At 46.4% G+C, this 16,989-nt stretch overlaps 1 protein-coding gene across 2 annotated transcripts in view; it reads left to right on the top strand.

The window, feature by feature from the left end:
• The window catches only part of SBF1 (SET binding factor 1), a 39,616-nt gene that overhangs the window by 21,817 nt on the left and 810 nt on the right, over positions 1 to 16,989 (top strand). For both annotated transcript variants that reach the window (XM_049884758.1, XM_049884757.1), the window contains 8 exons: positions 600 to 701; positions 791 to 976; positions 1,063 to 1,189; positions 1,261 to 1,391; positions 1,463 to 1,693; positions 16,193 to 16,300; positions 16,406 to 16,617; positions 16,842 to 16,929. In XM_049884758.1, coding sequence (XP_049740715.1) covers positions 600 to 701; positions 791 to 976; positions 1,063 to 1,189; positions 1,261 to 1,391; positions 1,463 to 1,693; positions 16,193 to 16,300; positions 16,406 to 16,617; positions 16,842 to 16,929 — 1,185 coding nt within the window. The remainder of the gene's footprint in view (positions 1 to 599; positions 702 to 790; positions 977 to 1,062; positions 1,190 to 1,260; positions 1,392 to 1,462; positions 1,694 to 16,192; positions 16,301 to 16,405; positions 16,618 to 16,841; positions 16,930 to 16,989) is intronic.

Below are 16,989 nucleotides of genomic sequence, written 5' to 3'. Positions count from 1 at the left end.
CCCCCTCCAACGACCCCATCCGACCTGTGGTGGGGCTGCTGGGGTTGTGGAGCGGGAAGGCACAGGCAGGTGGGGACAGGCTGGGCTGGACAGACCTTGGTGTGGCGTCAGCAGCAGCCTGTTGGACCCAGTGTCCTAGTGACCCATGCAGGGGTTCACCAGGGCACTGGGCTTTGAATCATGAGGTCTTTGCCCCCGTGGGGCCCCTGCGCTCTGTCTGAGGGGGTGGGACTGTGTACCGGTGGTGCCCGCTGGGGAACAGGCCCCAAAGACAGGTGCGTGCTGGGACAGCTGTTCCTTGGTCAGCCCAGAGCAGCCATACGCACCCTGCCAGGCGAGGTGCCAGGCAGCCTGGGTGGGGTGGGGTCAGAAGGCTTCCCGGAACTATTGGGCCACACAGGCTGACCTTGGCTCAGCTCACAGGCCGGCAGGTAGGGCAGGGCGCCCTGCACAGTGCTGCCCGTGTAAGGGACCATGGGAGGCCAGCTAGGAGGTGGTGAGAGGGTGGTCTTGGGCAGAGCAGGAACAGGGGTGGGTTCTGGATTCACATGGACAAGGAGTTGAAAGGAGGTGGTCACAGAGCTGTGCCATCTCTTTAGATCCACAAGCTGCTGCAGGTATCGGTGCTGGTGGTGGAGCTGCTGGACTCAGGCTCCTCGGTCCTAGTGAGCCTGGAGGATGGCTGGGACATCACCACCCAGGTGCGCAGGAGGACGCTTGGATGAGGGGGCTACGGGATGAGGGGGCACGGGGCGTGGGCGGCCACCGTCCTCACGAGCAGGGCTGGCAGGTGGTGTCGCTGGTGCAGCTGCTCTCAGACCCGTTCTATCGCACCCTGGAGGGCTTCCGGCTGCTGGTGGAGAAGGAGTGGCTGTCCTTTGGCCATCGCTTCAGCCACCGTGGGGCCCACACTCTGGCCGGGCAGAGCAGCGGCTTCACGCCCATCTTCCTGCAGTTCCTGGATTGTGTACACCAGGTAGGGAGGCTGCGGGGCGGCCATGGGGAGCTGTAAGCAGGGGCCCTGACCCAGTGGCCTCTGACCGTGTGGTGCTGGTGCTGAAGGTCCACCTACAGTTCCCCATGGAGTTTGAGTTCAGCCAGTTCTACCTCAAGTTCCTCAGCTACCACCACGTGTCCCGCCGATTCCGGACCTTCTTGCTTGACTCAGACTACGAGCGCATTGAGCTGGGTAAGGGGGCTACGGGGCGGAGATGGGGCGGCGGGGCTGGGTGGGCCGGGCTCAGCGCTGTGCCCCCACAGGCCTGCTGTACGAGGAGAAGGGGGAACGGAGGGGCCCACAGGCCTGCAGGTCTGTTTGGGAGTACGTGGACCGCCTGAGCAAGAAGACGCCCGTGTTCTACAACTACATGTATGCGCCAGAGGACACAGAGGTCAGCACAGAGCCAGGGGTGGGATGGAGTGGCACCTGCCTGGCCCATCCTCAATGTTTGGCCCCCCCCAGGTCCTGCGCCCCTACAGCAACGTGTCCAACCTGAAGGTGTGGGACTTCTACACAGAGGAGACCCTGGCCGAGGGCCCCCCCTATGACTGGGAACTGGCACAGGGCCCCCCTGAGCCCCCCGAGGAAGAGCGGCCCGACGGTGGAGCCCCCCAGAGCAGGCGCCGTGTGGTGTGGCCCTGCTATGACAGCCGTCCCCGGGCCCAGCCTGATGCCATCTCACGCCTCCTGGAGGTGTGTTTTCTGGAGCATGTGTGTGTATGTGTGTGCCCCCACATCTGTGTACGCGTGTATCCACGTGTGCATACATGAACAGGTGTATACATATGAACGTATATGCGGGTGTGTACACGTGCCTGGGTCCATGCGTATACATTGTGTCTATGTGTGCAGATGGTGAGCATGTCCTGGGGGTTAGGGTGAGTTGTCTATTGGCCTGGGGTGGCTGTGGTTCCTCCACCCCGCCAGCCCTGCCCCACACTGCTGGGGTGTTTGCAGACCATGGTGACTGTGGGTGGTGGTCACAAGCCCCTGATGTCCTGATACCCTCTTTGCTCTGGGAAGTATGTCATGCATGTGCCTCCTTGACATGGCTCTGAATGCCTCAGGCAGTGCTTTTAGCAATGTGGGTGTGCTGTGGGGTCAGCCTTAAGGGGAGACAGTGTCCCAGGAGTGCATTCTGCCTCCCTCCCAGCATCCTTCCGCACCCACCCTAAGGGAGAGCTGCTTGCCTGGGTCCTTCGCTGGCATGATACCCTTTCAGGACGGGATGTACGGTGGGCCTGGGATGTGGGATGGACATCCAGGCCCCTCTTGCCCCTACCCCTGCCATTCTCACTGGGTAGCCATGTGGTCTGAGAGTATCCGAACATCACATGTGGAAAGTGGGACGTTGATTCCTGCCTGCAAGGTGGTAAGGTGTGAAGGAGGTAACCTGCATGGGGTCTGCCTGAAGGCACCTGTCACCATTCAGGGTTTGGGGAGCATGTGGTCATGGTTTTCATCTCTGGTGGCACTTGTCTTAGAATCTGCTTAGTGAGATACTAACATGTCACTCGAGTGTCCTATGATTAGTGTGTGCGTGGCATATCGTCTGTTAAACACTTTTCACATATAATGAATCTGTCTTTATGTTTAAAGTGATTTTCTTGTATTCAGCTGTTAGCTGGGCCTTCTTTGTATCATGTTGTTGTTGTTAGCTGCTGTCAAGTTCGTCCTTGACTTGTGGCTTCCCCATGTGTTACAGAGTACAGCTGCTTCATAGGGTTTTCTTGGTTGTAATCTTTTATGGAAGTGGTTTGCCAGACCCTTCTTCCATGGAGCTGCTGGGCGCACAGAAAAGGCCAGCTTTTAGGTTAGCAGCCATTTGCAGACCACGTGCACGACCCATGGTCAACTCTCTTTGTCAGGTCTGACAACTTAACGTCTTTTACTGAAGTTTTGGTCCATTTATATTGAAGGTAATTGCTGATGTGGTGGGGTTTACGTTTAGCATCTTACTTTTTCTTTTCTATTCGTTCCATTCATTTTCTGATTCTTTATTCCTTTTCTGTCTTTTTTAATACCTGAGTATTTTTAAAATATTCCATTTTATCTACCTTGTTTAGCTTTGAATTATATCTTTGTTTTATTATTTACTGGTGGTGGTTATTGTTGTTAGGTCCCATCGAGTCAGCTCCGACTCAGAGTGGCCCCGTGTACCACAAAACAAAACAGTGCTGGGTCCTGCGCCATGCGCACAATCGTTGTGCTTGAGCCCATTGTTGCAGCCACTGTGTCAGTCCATCTCGTCGAGGGTCTTCCTCTTTTCCGCTGACCCTGTACTTTACCAAGCATAATGTCCTTTACTCGGGTGATGCCTCCTGACAACATGTTCAAAGTATCTAAGACAGTCTCACCATCCTTGCTTCTAAGGAGCATTCTGGTTGTACTTCTTCCAAGACAGATTTGTTCATTCTTCTGGCAGTCCACGGTATATTCAATGTTCTTCACCAACACCACAATTCAAAGGCGTCAATTCTTCTTCAGTCTTCCTTATTCATTGTCCACCTTTCACATGCATATGATGCGATTGAAAATGCCATGGCTTGGGTTAGGCACACCTTAGTCTTCAGGGTGACATCTTTGTTCTTCAACACTTTGAAGAGGTCATTTGCAGCAGATTTACCCAATGCAGTGCCTCTTTTGATTTCTTGACTGCTGTTTCCATGGCCATTGATTGTGGATCCAAGTAAAATGAAATCCTTGACAACTTCAGTCTTTTCTCTGTTTATCATGATGTTGCTCATTGGTCCAGCTGTGAGGATTTTTGTTTTCTTTATGTTGAGGTGCAGTCCATACTGAAGGCTGTGGTCTTTGATCTTCATTAGTAAGTGCTTCAAGTCCTCTTCATTTTCAGCAAGCAAGGTTGTGTCATCTGCGTAAGTCTTCGTCCAATCCTGATGCCCCATTCTTCTTCATATAGTCCACCTTCTCGTATTATTTGCTCAACATACAGATTAAATAGGTATGGAGAAAGAATACAACCCTGATGCACACCCTTCCTGACTTTAAACTGCACAGTGTCCCCTTGTTCTGTTTGAACAACTGCCTCATGGTCTATGTAAAGGTTCCTCATGAGCACAATTAATTATTTTGGAATTCCCATTCTTGGCAGTGTTATCCATAGTCTGTTATGATCCACACAGTCAAATGCCTTTGCTTAATCAATAAAACACAGGTAAACATCCTTCTGGTATTCTCTGCTTTCAGCCAGGATCCCTCTGACATCAGCAATGATATCCCTGGTTCCAGGTCTTCTTCTGAATCCACCTTGAATTTCTGGCAGTTCCCTGTTGATATACAGCTGCAGCCGTTTTTGAATGATCTTCAGCAGAATTTTGCTTGCGTGTGATAGTAATGATACTGTTCTATAATTTCCACATTCGGTTGGATCACCTTTCTTGGGAATAGGCATAAATGTGGATCTCTTCCAGTCAGTTGGCCAGGAAGCTGTCTTCCATATTTCTTGGGATAGACGTGTGAGCACCTCCTGCACTGCATCTGTTTGTTGAAACATCTTAATTGATATTCCATCAATTCCTGGAGCCTTGTTTTTCGCCAATGCCTTCAGAGCAGCTTGGACTTCTTCCTTCAGTACCATCGGTTCCTGATCATATGCCGCCTCTTGAAAGGGTTCAACATCAGCTGATTCTTTTTGGTACAATGACTCTGTGTATTCTTTCCATCTTCTTTTGATGCTTCCTGCGTTGTTTAATATTTTCCCCATAGAATCCTTCACTACTGCAACTCGAGACTTGAATTTTTTCTTCAGTTCCTTCAGCTTGAGAAATGCCGAGCGTGTTCGTCCCTTTTGGTTTTCTATCTCCAGCTCTTTGCACATATCATTATGATACTTTGTCTTCTGAAGCCGCCCTTCGAAATCTTCTGTTCAGTTCTTTAACTTCATTGTTTCTTTCCTTCGCTTTAACTACTCGACATTCAAGAGCAAGTTTGAGAGTCTCTTCTGACATCTATTTTGGTCTTTTCTTTCTTTCCTTTCTTTTTAACGACCTCTTGCTTTCTTCATGTATGATGTCCGTGATGTCATTCCACAACTTGTCTGGTCCTTGGTCATTAGTGTTCAACGCGTCAAATCTGTTCTTTAGATGGTCTCTAAATTCAGGTGGGATATACTCAAGGTTGTACTTTGGCTCTTGTGGGCTTGTTCTAATTTTCTTCAATTTCAACTTGAACTTGCGTATGAGCAATTCATGGTCTCTTCTGCAATCAGCCCCTGGCCTTGTTCTGACCGATGATACTGAGCTTTCCCTGTCGTCTCTTTCCACAGATGTAGTCAGTTTGATTCCTGTGTATTCCATCTGGTGAAGTCCACGTGTGTATAGTTGCCATTTATGTGGTGAAGAAAGGTATTTGCAATGAAGAAGTCGTTGGTCTTGCAAAATTCAGTCATGGGATCTCCGGCATTGTTTCTATCACCAAGGCCGTATTTTCCAACTACCGATGATTCTTCGTCTTTGTTTCCAGCTTTCACATTCCAATCTCCAGTAATTATCGGTGCATCCTGATTGCATGTTTGATCAATTTCAGACTGCAGGAGTTGGTAAAAATCTTCAGTTTCTTCATCTGCGGCCTTAGTGGCTGGTGTGTAAATTTGGATAATAGTCGAATTAACTGGTTTTCCTTGTAGGCATATAGATATCCTATTGCTGACAGAGTTGTACTTCAGGATTGATCTTGAAATGTTCTTTTTGACGATGAATCCAACACCATTCCTCTTCAAGCTGTCATTCCTGGCATAGTAGACCATATGACTGTCCAATTCAAAGTGGCCCATACCAGTCCACTTCAGCTCACTAATGTCTAGAATATCGATGTGTATGCGTTCCATTTCATTTTTTGAAGATTTCCAGTTTTCCTAGATTCATACTTTGTACATCCCTTGTTCCGATTATTAATGGATGTCTGCAGCTGTTTCTTCTCATTTTGAGTTGTGTCACATCAGCAAATGAAGGTCCCGAAAGCGTCATCCACGTAGTTAAGGTTGACTCCACTTTGAGGAGGCAGCTGTCTCCTGAGTGCCTTCCAACCTGGGGGGTTCATCTCCCAGCACTGTATCAGTGTGCTGCTTCTATTCTTAAGGTTTTCACTGGCTAATTCTTTGCAGAAGTAGGCTGCCAGGTCCTTCTTTCTAGTCTGTCTGAGTCTGGAAGCTCAGCTGAAACGTGTCTGCCATGGGTGACCCTGCTGGTATCTGAATACTGGTGGCATAGCTTCCAGCATCACAGCAACACGCAGGCCCCCACAGTACGATGAACTGACAGACATGTCACATGTGTATGAGGTGGCTGAAAAAACCATGGCTTAGGTCATGAGCACCTGAGTCATCCAGGTGACATGTTTGCTTTTTAAAAGTTTAAGAGGTCTTCTGCCGCAGATTTATCCAATGCAGTATGTCATTTGATTTGTTGACTACTGCTTCCATGGTGTTTGTTGTTGATTCAAGAATGAAATTGTTGACATTTCCATTTCTTCTCCATTTATCATGCTGTTGTTTATCGGTCCTGTCGTGAGGCTTTTCATTTTCTTTATGTTCAAGTGTAACACATAAAGAAGGCTGTAGTCTTTGACCTTCATCAGTAAGTGCTTCGAGTTGTCTTCACTTTCTACAAGCAAGATTGTGTCATTTGCATATTGCAGGTTGTTAATTGAGTTTTTCTCCAGTCCTGATGCTGTGTTCTTCATACAGTCCAGCTTTTTGGATTATTTGTTCAACACACAGACTGAATAAGTAAGTAAAAGGATACAACCCTGTTGTATACCTTTTCCAGCCTGGAACTATGCAGTATTCCCTTGTTCTGTTGGAACGACTGGCTCTTGATCCATGTATCAGTTCTGCATGAGCACACTTAGGTGTTCTGGAATTCCCATTCTTCATAATGGTATACATCATTTGATCCACACAGTTGAATGCCTTCCTGTAGTCGTTAAAACACAGGTAAACATCCTTCTGTTACTCTCTGGCTTTGGCCAAGATCAGTCAGACATCAGCCGTGACAGCCTTGTCCATGTCCTCTTCCCTTCGGAACTGCCGGAGGGTCCCTTTCAGTCTGCAGCTGCGGTTGTTTTGGAACTACCTCCAGCAGAATTTTGCTAGCATGTGATATGAATGATATCCAGGACTTGCCACATTGCGTTTTACAACTTTTCTTTGGAATGGGCGTGAATATGGATCCCTTCCAGTAGAGGGGCCAGGTGGCCGTCTTCCGGGTTCCTTGACACAGGCAGGTGAGCTTTCCCGGTGCTGCACCTGTTTGTGGAAACATCTCCATTGGAATTCCGTTACTCCGGAGCCTTGTCTTTCCCCAGTGCCTTCAGCGCAGCTCGGCCTTCCTCCCTCGGTACCAGTGGTGGTGGATCATGTGCTGCCTCCTGAAATGGTTGAACATGAACCAGTTCTTTTTGGTACCGTGACTCTCTGTATTCCCTTCATCTTCTCCCCCGCCCCCGACCTTTTTTTATGTGTGTGTGTGTGCATGTGCGTGCACACATTAGGTGAAAGTTTACACAGTAAATTAGTTTCCCAAATAGGTTGTACATAAAGAGTTCCATGACATTGATTTCTTTCCCCACAATGTGTCTGCACTCTCCCCATTTTCATCCTAGGTTCCCCGTATCCATTTGTCCTGATTTTGTACCCATTCCTACCATCTCATCTTTGCTTTTGGGCAAGTGTCGTCCTTTTGATCTTGTTTAATTGATTGTTCCAAGGAGCACATTCCTTTTGAGTGTTATTGTTTATTTTATGGGCCTGTCTATGGTTTGGCTAAAAGGTGGTTTCCAGGAATGGCTTCAGTTCCTATTCAGAAGGGTGTCTTAAGGCCACAGTCGCGGGGGTTCCTCCGGTCTGTCAGACCAGTAAGTCTTGTTTTTTTTCGTTGTTCTATGATTTTTCTCCTGCTTTGTCCGGGACCCTCTGTTGTGATCACAGAGCAGTCGGTAGTGTAGCTGCACACCATCTTGTTCTTCTGGTCTTAAGGTCATGTGGTCTGTGATTCATGTGGTCCATTAGTCCTCTGGACTATTTGTTCCCTTGAGTCTTTAGTTGTCTTCACTCTCCTTTGTTCCAGATGGTAAAAGACCAACAGTTGTATCTTAGATGGCCACTCGCAAGCCCTCAAGACCCCAGCTGCTGCTCACCAAAGTAGGATGGAGAACTTTGTCTTTATGATGAACTGTGTTGGGCCGAATGATACAGATGGCCCCCAGGCCGGTGGTCCTTCACATTTGATTGGTATTTTAAATATACAGATAAATAGTGGTAAATATACAGATGATAAGACATTTGTCATTTCCACAGTTTTCAGATGTGCAGTTCAGTGGCCTTACATATGTTCATCGTGTTGTTCAGCTGCCACCACTATCTTCTCTTGATGATTCCTGCATCCGGTTTTTGTCCACTGAACCCTTCAGTATTGCAACTTGAAGCTTGAAATTTTTCTTGTTCGTTCAGTTTAAGGAATGCAAATTGTGTTCTTCTCTTTTGGTTTTCTAACTCCAGGTCTTGGCATAGTTCATCATAGTACTTCATCTTCTTGCCACCCTTTGAAATCTCTTCAGCTGTTTTGCTTCATCATTTGTCCCACTTTAGCTATTCTGCACTTAAGAACAAGTTTCAGAGTCTCTTCTGACATCCATTTTCGTCTTTTCCTTTCTTGTCTTTTTAATGACCTTTTACTTTCTCCATGTGTGATGTCGTTGATGTCATCACACAACTCTTTTGGTCTTCAGTCGTTAGTGTTCACTGTGTGTCACATCTATTCTCGAGATGGTCTCTAAATCCAGGTAGTATGTATTCAAGGTCAAATTTTGGTAACTTTTTGGTCATTATTTCCTTGAATATTTTTTCTGCCTCTTCTTTCTGGGACTCTATAATGTGTGCATGTTAATTAAGCCTGATGGTGAATCTGTTTATTTTTCCTTATTTGTTTTTCTCCTCCTCAGGTGAGATAATTTCAATTGTCTTTAGGTTTGCTGATGTTTTTCCCTGTTCTAATCACTAGTGGTTAAGAGCTACAGCTGCTAACCAAGAGGTCAGCAGTTCAGATCCACCAGGCGCTCCTTGGAAACTCTATGGGGCAGTTCTGCTCTGTCCTATAGGGTCGCTATGAGTTGGAATCGACTTGATGGCAGTGGGTTTTTTGGGTTAATTACTAGAAGTAAAAACCCTCTAGTGAGCTTTTCATTTCGGTTTTTGTACTTTTTAACTCCAGAATTTTGGATTTAATTTTTCTATAAATTATTTTCATTGATACAGGCAGTCCCTGGGTTAGAAACGAGACCTGTTCCTAACTGTGTCTTTAAGTCGAATCTGTAGGTAAGTCAGAACAAGTGGATGTGGTTCTTATTTAGCCTTAACTTCAGTGCAAGAAAATGTGTGAAGCCTTTTCAGTGATTTAAAAGCTCCACGTGCAGCAGTTGAAGGTGACTGTGATGAAGAATTTATTGCGAGTAGGGGTTGGTTCATTCATTTCAAAGTGAGGGCAAATTTACATAAGATTAAAGGGCAAGTATGAATTGTCCGTAAGTCGGACGTTCGTAACCCAGGGACTGCCTGTATTGTCACATTGCCCAGACAGCTTTTTCTTGACTTCCTTTAGTTCTTTGTCCACGTTTTGCTTAGTTCTCTGAACATGTTTAAGACAGCTGACTTAAAATCTTTGACTAATAACTGTACTATCTCAGCTTCCTCAGGGATGACTTCTGTTAAGTTCATTTTTTTCATATGAATGTCTTGTAATTTTTTGTTGAGAAGGAGACATTCTGAGTTTTCTGGTAACTCTGGAAATCTAAGTCTCCTACTCAGGGTTTGCTGCCTTTTGCTTGCCGAGGGCTAGAACTGTTTTTTTTGTGAGTTTTCCTAAATATTTTTCCAAAGTGTGTATTCCCTGTTGTGTGTAGTCTCTGAAGTTTCTGTTCTTTCTGTGGTCAGCCTGTGACCTGACAGAGAGTTCCTTAAATGTCTGACTCCCAAAGAAGGAAACGGGGGGAAAAAGGCTATTGTTTTTTTAAATTGCCTTGAAGAAGGAGGGAAGCTGCTTCAGCTCCTGGAGGTTGAAATAACAGCCACCCTCTGTGTTGGCCCCTCAGTAGTCAAAAAGGGTGATCAGCAGTCAAAACACACAACCTTAATTTTTAGAGGACCAGGTCCTTATTACCCACCCTGGCACCAGCAAGCCGCAGAGGGGTTGGGTAATCCTCCACAGCTGCCTGCCATGGGGTTGGGGATGATTGTGAAATACCAAAATTCAGCAGAATTTACCAGCCTCTTCATCACACTCCCCTAAATGTGTCCAGAGTTCTAATATAGCTGATTGATACGGTTTCTGCCAGTTCATTAGTTGTTTAGGTGGAAGCGTCAATTCCTGGAGCTTCCTGCCCTGCCATCTTTCGTGATGTTACTCTCACCTGATTTAAAGAAATTAAGAAAGGAAAAGGCTTGTACATTTACCGTTTCTGATATTTTTCATACATCCCATGTAGATCCGTGTTTCCAGGTGGTATATTATTTCCCTGCATGTGGAAGGACCTTTAATACTCCTGTAACCCAGGATTGCAGCTAACAGATACCCTCAGCTTTTGTGCATCCTAAGGTGTCTTTATTCTGCCTTCGTTTTTTTAAGGGTCTTTTCTCTGGATATAGAATTCCAGGTTGATATCTTTTTACTTTCTGGAGTGAAAAGGTATCACTTCATTGTTCTCTGGCTGTGTTTCTGATTAGATGTCAACTTTCATTCTCATCCTTGTCAGCTGTATATAATGTCACCTTTTTTTTTTTACTGCCTTTTAAGATTTTATCTTTGGTTTCAGCAGTTCAACCATGAGGCGGTTTTTCTGTTTATTCTGCGTGGACTCCTTGAGTTCCTTAAATCTTTGAGATGATAGTCTTCATCAAACTTAATATATTTTAGGCCACTGTTTCTAAACAAATTTTTTCTGCACAATCTCTCCTTTTCCCTCCTTCTGGGATTTTGATATTGTCCCTTAGGTACTAAGGCTCTGTTTTTTATTATTGTTTTTCTCTGCAATTTAGTTTGATTTCTGTTGCCTTGTATTAACGTTCACAATTCACTTCTTTCTTGTGTTTAATATGTTCTTAAGCCCATCTAATGAATTTTTCATTGTAGATACTGTGTTTTTCCAATCTAGAATTTCTGTTTGATTCCTTCTTTTCATAGTTTTCATTCTTTGTAGAAATTGCCCAAGTGCTCAATCGTCTATGGCTTAAATCCTGAGATATAGTTTATAAAAACTGATTTTAATTCTTATATGTTAATTCCAGCACCTGTTTCTTTTCTGGGTCTGTTTCCTTTTCAAACTTTTTTCCTGGGTCCCATTTCCCTGTTTTTCTTGTCTAATTTTTTATTGTAAGCTGGACATTGTAGATGCTACATTGTTCAGAGTCAGGATTTTGTTGTCTTTCTTAAAAGAGTTTTGGTTCTTTTTCTTGTAGGCAGTTAATGAACTGTGGATCAGCTTGATCTTTTCAAGGTTTTTTTTTTTTTTTTAACTGTGGTGAATATATACCAGAACATCCACCAATTCACCCATTTCTGTGTGTAAAATCCAGTGACACTGATGATGATCTTCACACTGTGCAACTGATACCGCTATTTTCTGAGTTACCCAGCACCATTGACGTAAACTCAGTGTCCCCGAAGCAGAAACTTCCCCTGTCCTCTCTCTCCCCGTTCTGGTAACCATTCCTAATCTTTATTTTCTGTAATTTGCTTATCTCATATAAGAGATCACACAGTATTTGTCCTTTTGCAACTGGCTTATTGCACTCAATGTTTTCAAGGTACATTCATGTTATAGCACGCATCAGGACTTCATCTGGTTCCTTTTAATAGGTTTGAGTTCTTCCTTCAGAGCCTAAGTTTTGCCTTTTAATTTTTTGAACATATTGACCAAAGTTATTTGGAAATTACTGACAGATAATATGGTCTCCTGAGTCTGTTTCTGTTGTTGTTAGGTGCCGTGGAGTCGGTTCCGACCCAGAGCGACCCCATGCACCACAGAACAAAACACTGCCCGGTCCTGCCCCATGCCCACAATTGTTGTTATGCTTGAGCCCATTGTTGCAGCCACTGTGTCAATCCACCTCATTGAGGGTCTTCCTCTGTTTTGCTGACCCTGTACTCTGCCAAACATGATGTTCTTCTCCAGGGACGCATCTTTCCTGACAACATGTCCAAAGTATGTAAGACACAGTCTTGCCATCCTTGCTTCTAAGGAGCATTCTGGCCGCGCTTCTTCCAGGACGGATTTATTCGTTCTTTTGGCAGTCCGTGGTATATTCAACATTCTTCGCCAACAATTAAAAGGCACCAGTTCTTTGGTCTTCCTTATTCACTGTCCAGCTTTCGCATGCATATGACTTGATTGAAAACACCGTGGCTTGGGTCAGGCACACCTTAGTCCTCAAGGTGACATCTTTGCTTTTCAGCACTTTAAAGAGGTCTCTTACAGCTGATTTGCCCAATGCAATGTGTCTTTTGACTTCTTGACTGCTGCTTCCGTGGCTGTTTTTGTGGATCCAAGTAAAATGAAATCCTTGACAACTTCAGTCTTTTCTCCATTTATCATGATGTTGCTCATTGGTCCAGTTGTGAGGATTTTTGTTTTCTTTATGTTGAAGTGTAATGCATACTGAAGGCTGTGGTCTTTGAACTTCATCAGTAAGTGCTTCACGTCCTCTTCACTTTCAGCAAGGAAGGTTGCGTCATCTGTATAAGGCAGATTGTTAATGAGTCTTCCTCCAATCCTGATGCCCCGTTCTTCTTCATATAGTCCAGCTTCTCGTATTATTTGCTCAGTGTACAGATTGAATAGGTATGGTGAAAGGATACAACCCTGACATACACTTTTCCTGACTTCAAACCATGCAGTATCCTCTTGTTCTGTTTGAATGACTGCCTCTTGATCTGTGTACAGATTCCTCATGAGCACAATTAAGTGTTACGGAATTCCCACCGTCTGCAATGTTATCCATAATTTGTTATCATCCACACAGTTGAATGCCTTAACACAGGCAATAAAACACAGTAAACATCCTTCTGGTAGTCTCTGCTTTCAGCCAGGATCCATCTGACATCAGCAATGATATCCCTGGTTCCATGTCCTCTTCTGAAACCGGCCTGAATTTCTGGCAGTTCCCTGTCGATATACTGCTGCAGCTGTTTTTGAATGATCTTCAGCAAAATTTTGCTGCCATGTGATATTAATCATTGATAATTCCTGCATTCAGCTGGGTCACCTGTCCTGGAAATAGGCATAAATATGGATCACAGTTGGGCCTCCGTTTGTTGAAACATCTCAGTTGATATTCCATCAATTCCTGGAGGTTTGTTTTTCGCCAACGCCTTCAGTGCAGCTTGGACGTCTTCCTTCAGTACCATCGGTTCCTAATCATCTCTTACTTCCTGAAATGGCTGAACGTCAACCAGTTCTTTCTGGTATAGTGACTCTCTGTATTCCTTCCATCTTCTTTTGATGCTTCCTATGTCGTTTTAATATTTTCCCTGTAGAATTATTCAAGTATGGCAACTTGAGGCTTGAATCTTCAGTTCTTACAGCTGGAGAAATGCTGCGTGTGTTCTTCCCTTTTGGTTTCTATCTCCAGGTCTTTGCACATGTCATCATAATACTTTGTCTTCTTGAGCCGCCCTTCGAAATCTTCTGTTCAGCTCTTTTAGTTCATTTTTTCCTTTTGCTTTAACTACTCGACATTCAAGAGCAAGTTTCAGAGTCTCTTCTGACATCCATTTAAGTCTTCTTTCTCTTCTGTCTTTTTAATGACCTTTTGCTTTCTTTATGTATGATGTCCTTCCACAACTTGTCTGGTCTTTGGTCATTAGTGTTCAACATGTCAAAAGTATTCTTGAGATGGTCTCTAAATTCGGGTGGGATACACTCAAGGTTGTACTTTGGCTTTTGTGGGCTTGTTTTAATTTTCTTCAGTTTCAACTTGAACTTGCATATGAGTAATTGATGGTCTGATCCGTAGGTGGCCCCTGTCCTAGTTCTGACTGATGATACTGAACTTTTCCATCATCTCTTTCCACAGATACAGTTGATTTGATTCTTGTGTATTCCATCTGGCGAGGTCCACGTGTGTAGCTGCTATTTGTGTTGGTGAAAAAAGTTATTTGTAATGAAGAAGTCATTGGTCTTGCAAAATTCAGTCATGCAATCTCCAGCATTGTTTCTATATCACCAAGCCAGTATTTTCCAATTACTGATCCTTCTTCATTTCCAGCTCTCATATTCTAATTGCCAGTAATTATCAGTGCATCCTCGTTGCATGTCTGATCAATTTCAAACTGCAGAAGTTGGTAAAAATCTTCAATTCATCTTTGACCTTAGTGGTTAGTCGTATTAACTGGTCTTCCTTGTAGGCGTATGGATATTATCCTATCATTGACAGCACTGTACTGCAGGATAGATCTTGAAATATTCTTTTTGACAATGAATGGAACGCCGTTCCTCTTCAAGTTGTCATTCCCAGCATAGGAAACCATATGATTGTCCAACTCAAAATGGCCAATACCAGTCCATTTCAGCTCAGTAATGCCTAGAATATTGATGTGTGTTCCATTTCATTTTTGACAGTTTCTAGTTTTCCTAGATTCATACTTCGTACATTCCATGTTCTGATTATTAACAGATGTTTGCAGCTGTTTCTTCTCATTTTGAGTCATGCCACATCAGCAAATTGAAGGTCCCAAAAGCTTTACTCCATCCACATCATTAAGGTCGACTCTACTTCGAGGAGGCAGCTCTTCCCCAGTCATCTTTTGAGTGCCTTCCCACCTGGGGGGCTCATCTTCCAGCACCATATCAGACAGTGTTCTGCTGCTATTCATAAGGTTTTCACTGGCAAATGCTTTTCAGAAGTAGACTGCCAGGTCCTTGTTCCTAGTCTGTCTTAGTCTGGAAGCTCAGCTGAAACCTGTCCTCCATGGGTGACCCTGCTGGCATCTGAATACCATTGGCATAGCTTCCAGCATCACAGCAACACTCAGGCCCCCACAGTACGACAAACTGACAGATGTGTGGGCAAGTCTGTTTCTACTGTCTGTTTTTTCCTCTTAGTTGTTGGGTCACATCATTTCTTCTCTGGGCATGTTTTTTTTTTTTTCATTGAGTACCTGATATCATAAGTGGAAACCTACAGAGACAGGTCTTTGGCTAGTATTCTCCTCCAGCAGTAATTTGCTTCAGGCGCTGGTGAGCCCAGATCCTTCATTTGGGCCTTTCTGTGAGGCAGGCCCCTTTCCATTTCACCCTCGTACCTGGAGGTAGCCCCTCACTGTGGGGACCACAGACCTATAAGCCTGGTAAAGCCATGCCCGGCTTTCCAGTCACAGTTCCCAGAGGTACTGTTGTCCTTTCTGGGTTTCCTCCCCCTAGGTCCAGGTCCTCGACCTTTCCCTGGGACCTTTCCCTGAGCCAACTGCTCTGTGATGCCTTCAGGTTGCTGCCCAGACTTACTTCTGTTTAGTGGAGGGTGGTCCCAGGCAGCCGTGCCCACTGATTCCAGAATTCCAAGTCTAAGAATTTTGACAGTTCATGTTGGAAGTAGGAGCTCGTTTCTTGGCCCTTCTCCTGTGCTGGTGCTGGCCTCTCCTGCGTCAGACCATGATGGCTTCTGACACAGTACCTGTGTACTTCCCGGGGGAACATAGGGCATGGTGGGGTCTAGACAGGGATGACAGGGATGGTGCTGACTCAGGGTCACTGAGCAGGTGAAGTGGAGTTAGGCAGATGGTCTCAGGCACCTCATGGCGTCCCCGCACTGACCCCAAGTGCACAGTCCCATCGGGAGGCCCCATGCTCTCCACTGCCTGACCCCACGGAGTTCATTGCCGCCTCTCCTCTCGCTGACATGGAACCTGGAAGCCTGGCTGTTGCGTGCTGCCTCTGGAGTGTTTGCCGATGTCTGGAAGAAGCTTCCCAAGGGAAATGCCCAGTGAGCAGGGCGTGGCCCATGATCTGCTGGGCCCCCGTGTGGGGTAGTGGTCCAGCCAGGGTCAAGAGCATGTGTGTTATCTTGGCCTCTATGCCCAGCTGATACCTGCTTCCTCCCTTGGCTCCCTGGTCCAGCCCTGTGAGCACAGCTTCCAGGCTAGGCTGGCCTTCCTGTTCTCTGACCACGTCCTGTGCCCCTAGGAGCTGCAGCGGCTGGAGACAGAGCTGGGCCGACCCCCCGAGCGCTGGAAGGACACTTGGGACCGGGTAAAGGCTGCCCAGCGCCTTGAAGGCCGGCCTGATGGACGCGTGAGCAGGGGAGGGGAAGGGGCAGAGGTGTCTGGAAGAAAACAGGGTGGGGGGCATGTTGCCCAGGTGAGGTCCTGGGCCCTGACACTGGGCTCCCCGCCTCAGGGTCTCCCTGGCTCCCTGCTGGTGTCCAGTGTGCCGCACCACCGCCGCTCGCTGGGTGTGTACCTACAGGAGGGGCCTGTGGGCTCCACTCTGAGCCTCAGCCTGGACAGTGACCAGAGCAGCGGTTCCACAGCGTCTGGCTCCCGCCAGGCAGCCCGGCGTAGCACCAGCACTCTCTATAGCCAGTTCCAGACAGCCGAGAGTGAGAACAGGTGTGTGGGGCCAGCACAGCGGTGAGTGAGCAGGTGGGGCGGGGGGCTGCTGCTCCAAGACCCGCCTCCGGCATCGGTCATGGGAGGGGCATGTCCCCTTTCTCAGGGACAGCCCCCATCCCTGCCCAAGCTCAGGCTGGCAGCTGTGGCCTTCGGGAACAGCTCCTGCGTCTCATGCCTCCGGGGCCACACTGTGCCCTGATGGCCTCTTGGTCCTCACTCAGGTCATATGAGGGCACCCTGTACAAGAAGGGGGCCTTCATGAAGCCTTGGAAGGCCCGCTGGTTTGTGCTGGACAAGACCAAGCACCAGGTGAGTGGCCTCCAAGGGTGGTGGCCGGGTGCGGGTTGAGCCTGGCTTGATCCACCCCTC

This window comes from Elephas maximus, chromosome 4 (assembly GCF_024166365.1).
Source record: "Elephas maximus indicus isolate mEleMax1 chromosome 4, mEleMax1 primary haplotype, whole genome shotgun sequence".
Lineage (NCBI taxonomy): Eukaryota > Metazoa > Chordata > Mammalia > Proboscidea > Elephantidae > Elephas > Elephas maximus.
The sequence above is the reverse complement of the archived record's forward strand: the minus strand, read 5'-3'. Positions and strand labels throughout refer to the sequence as shown.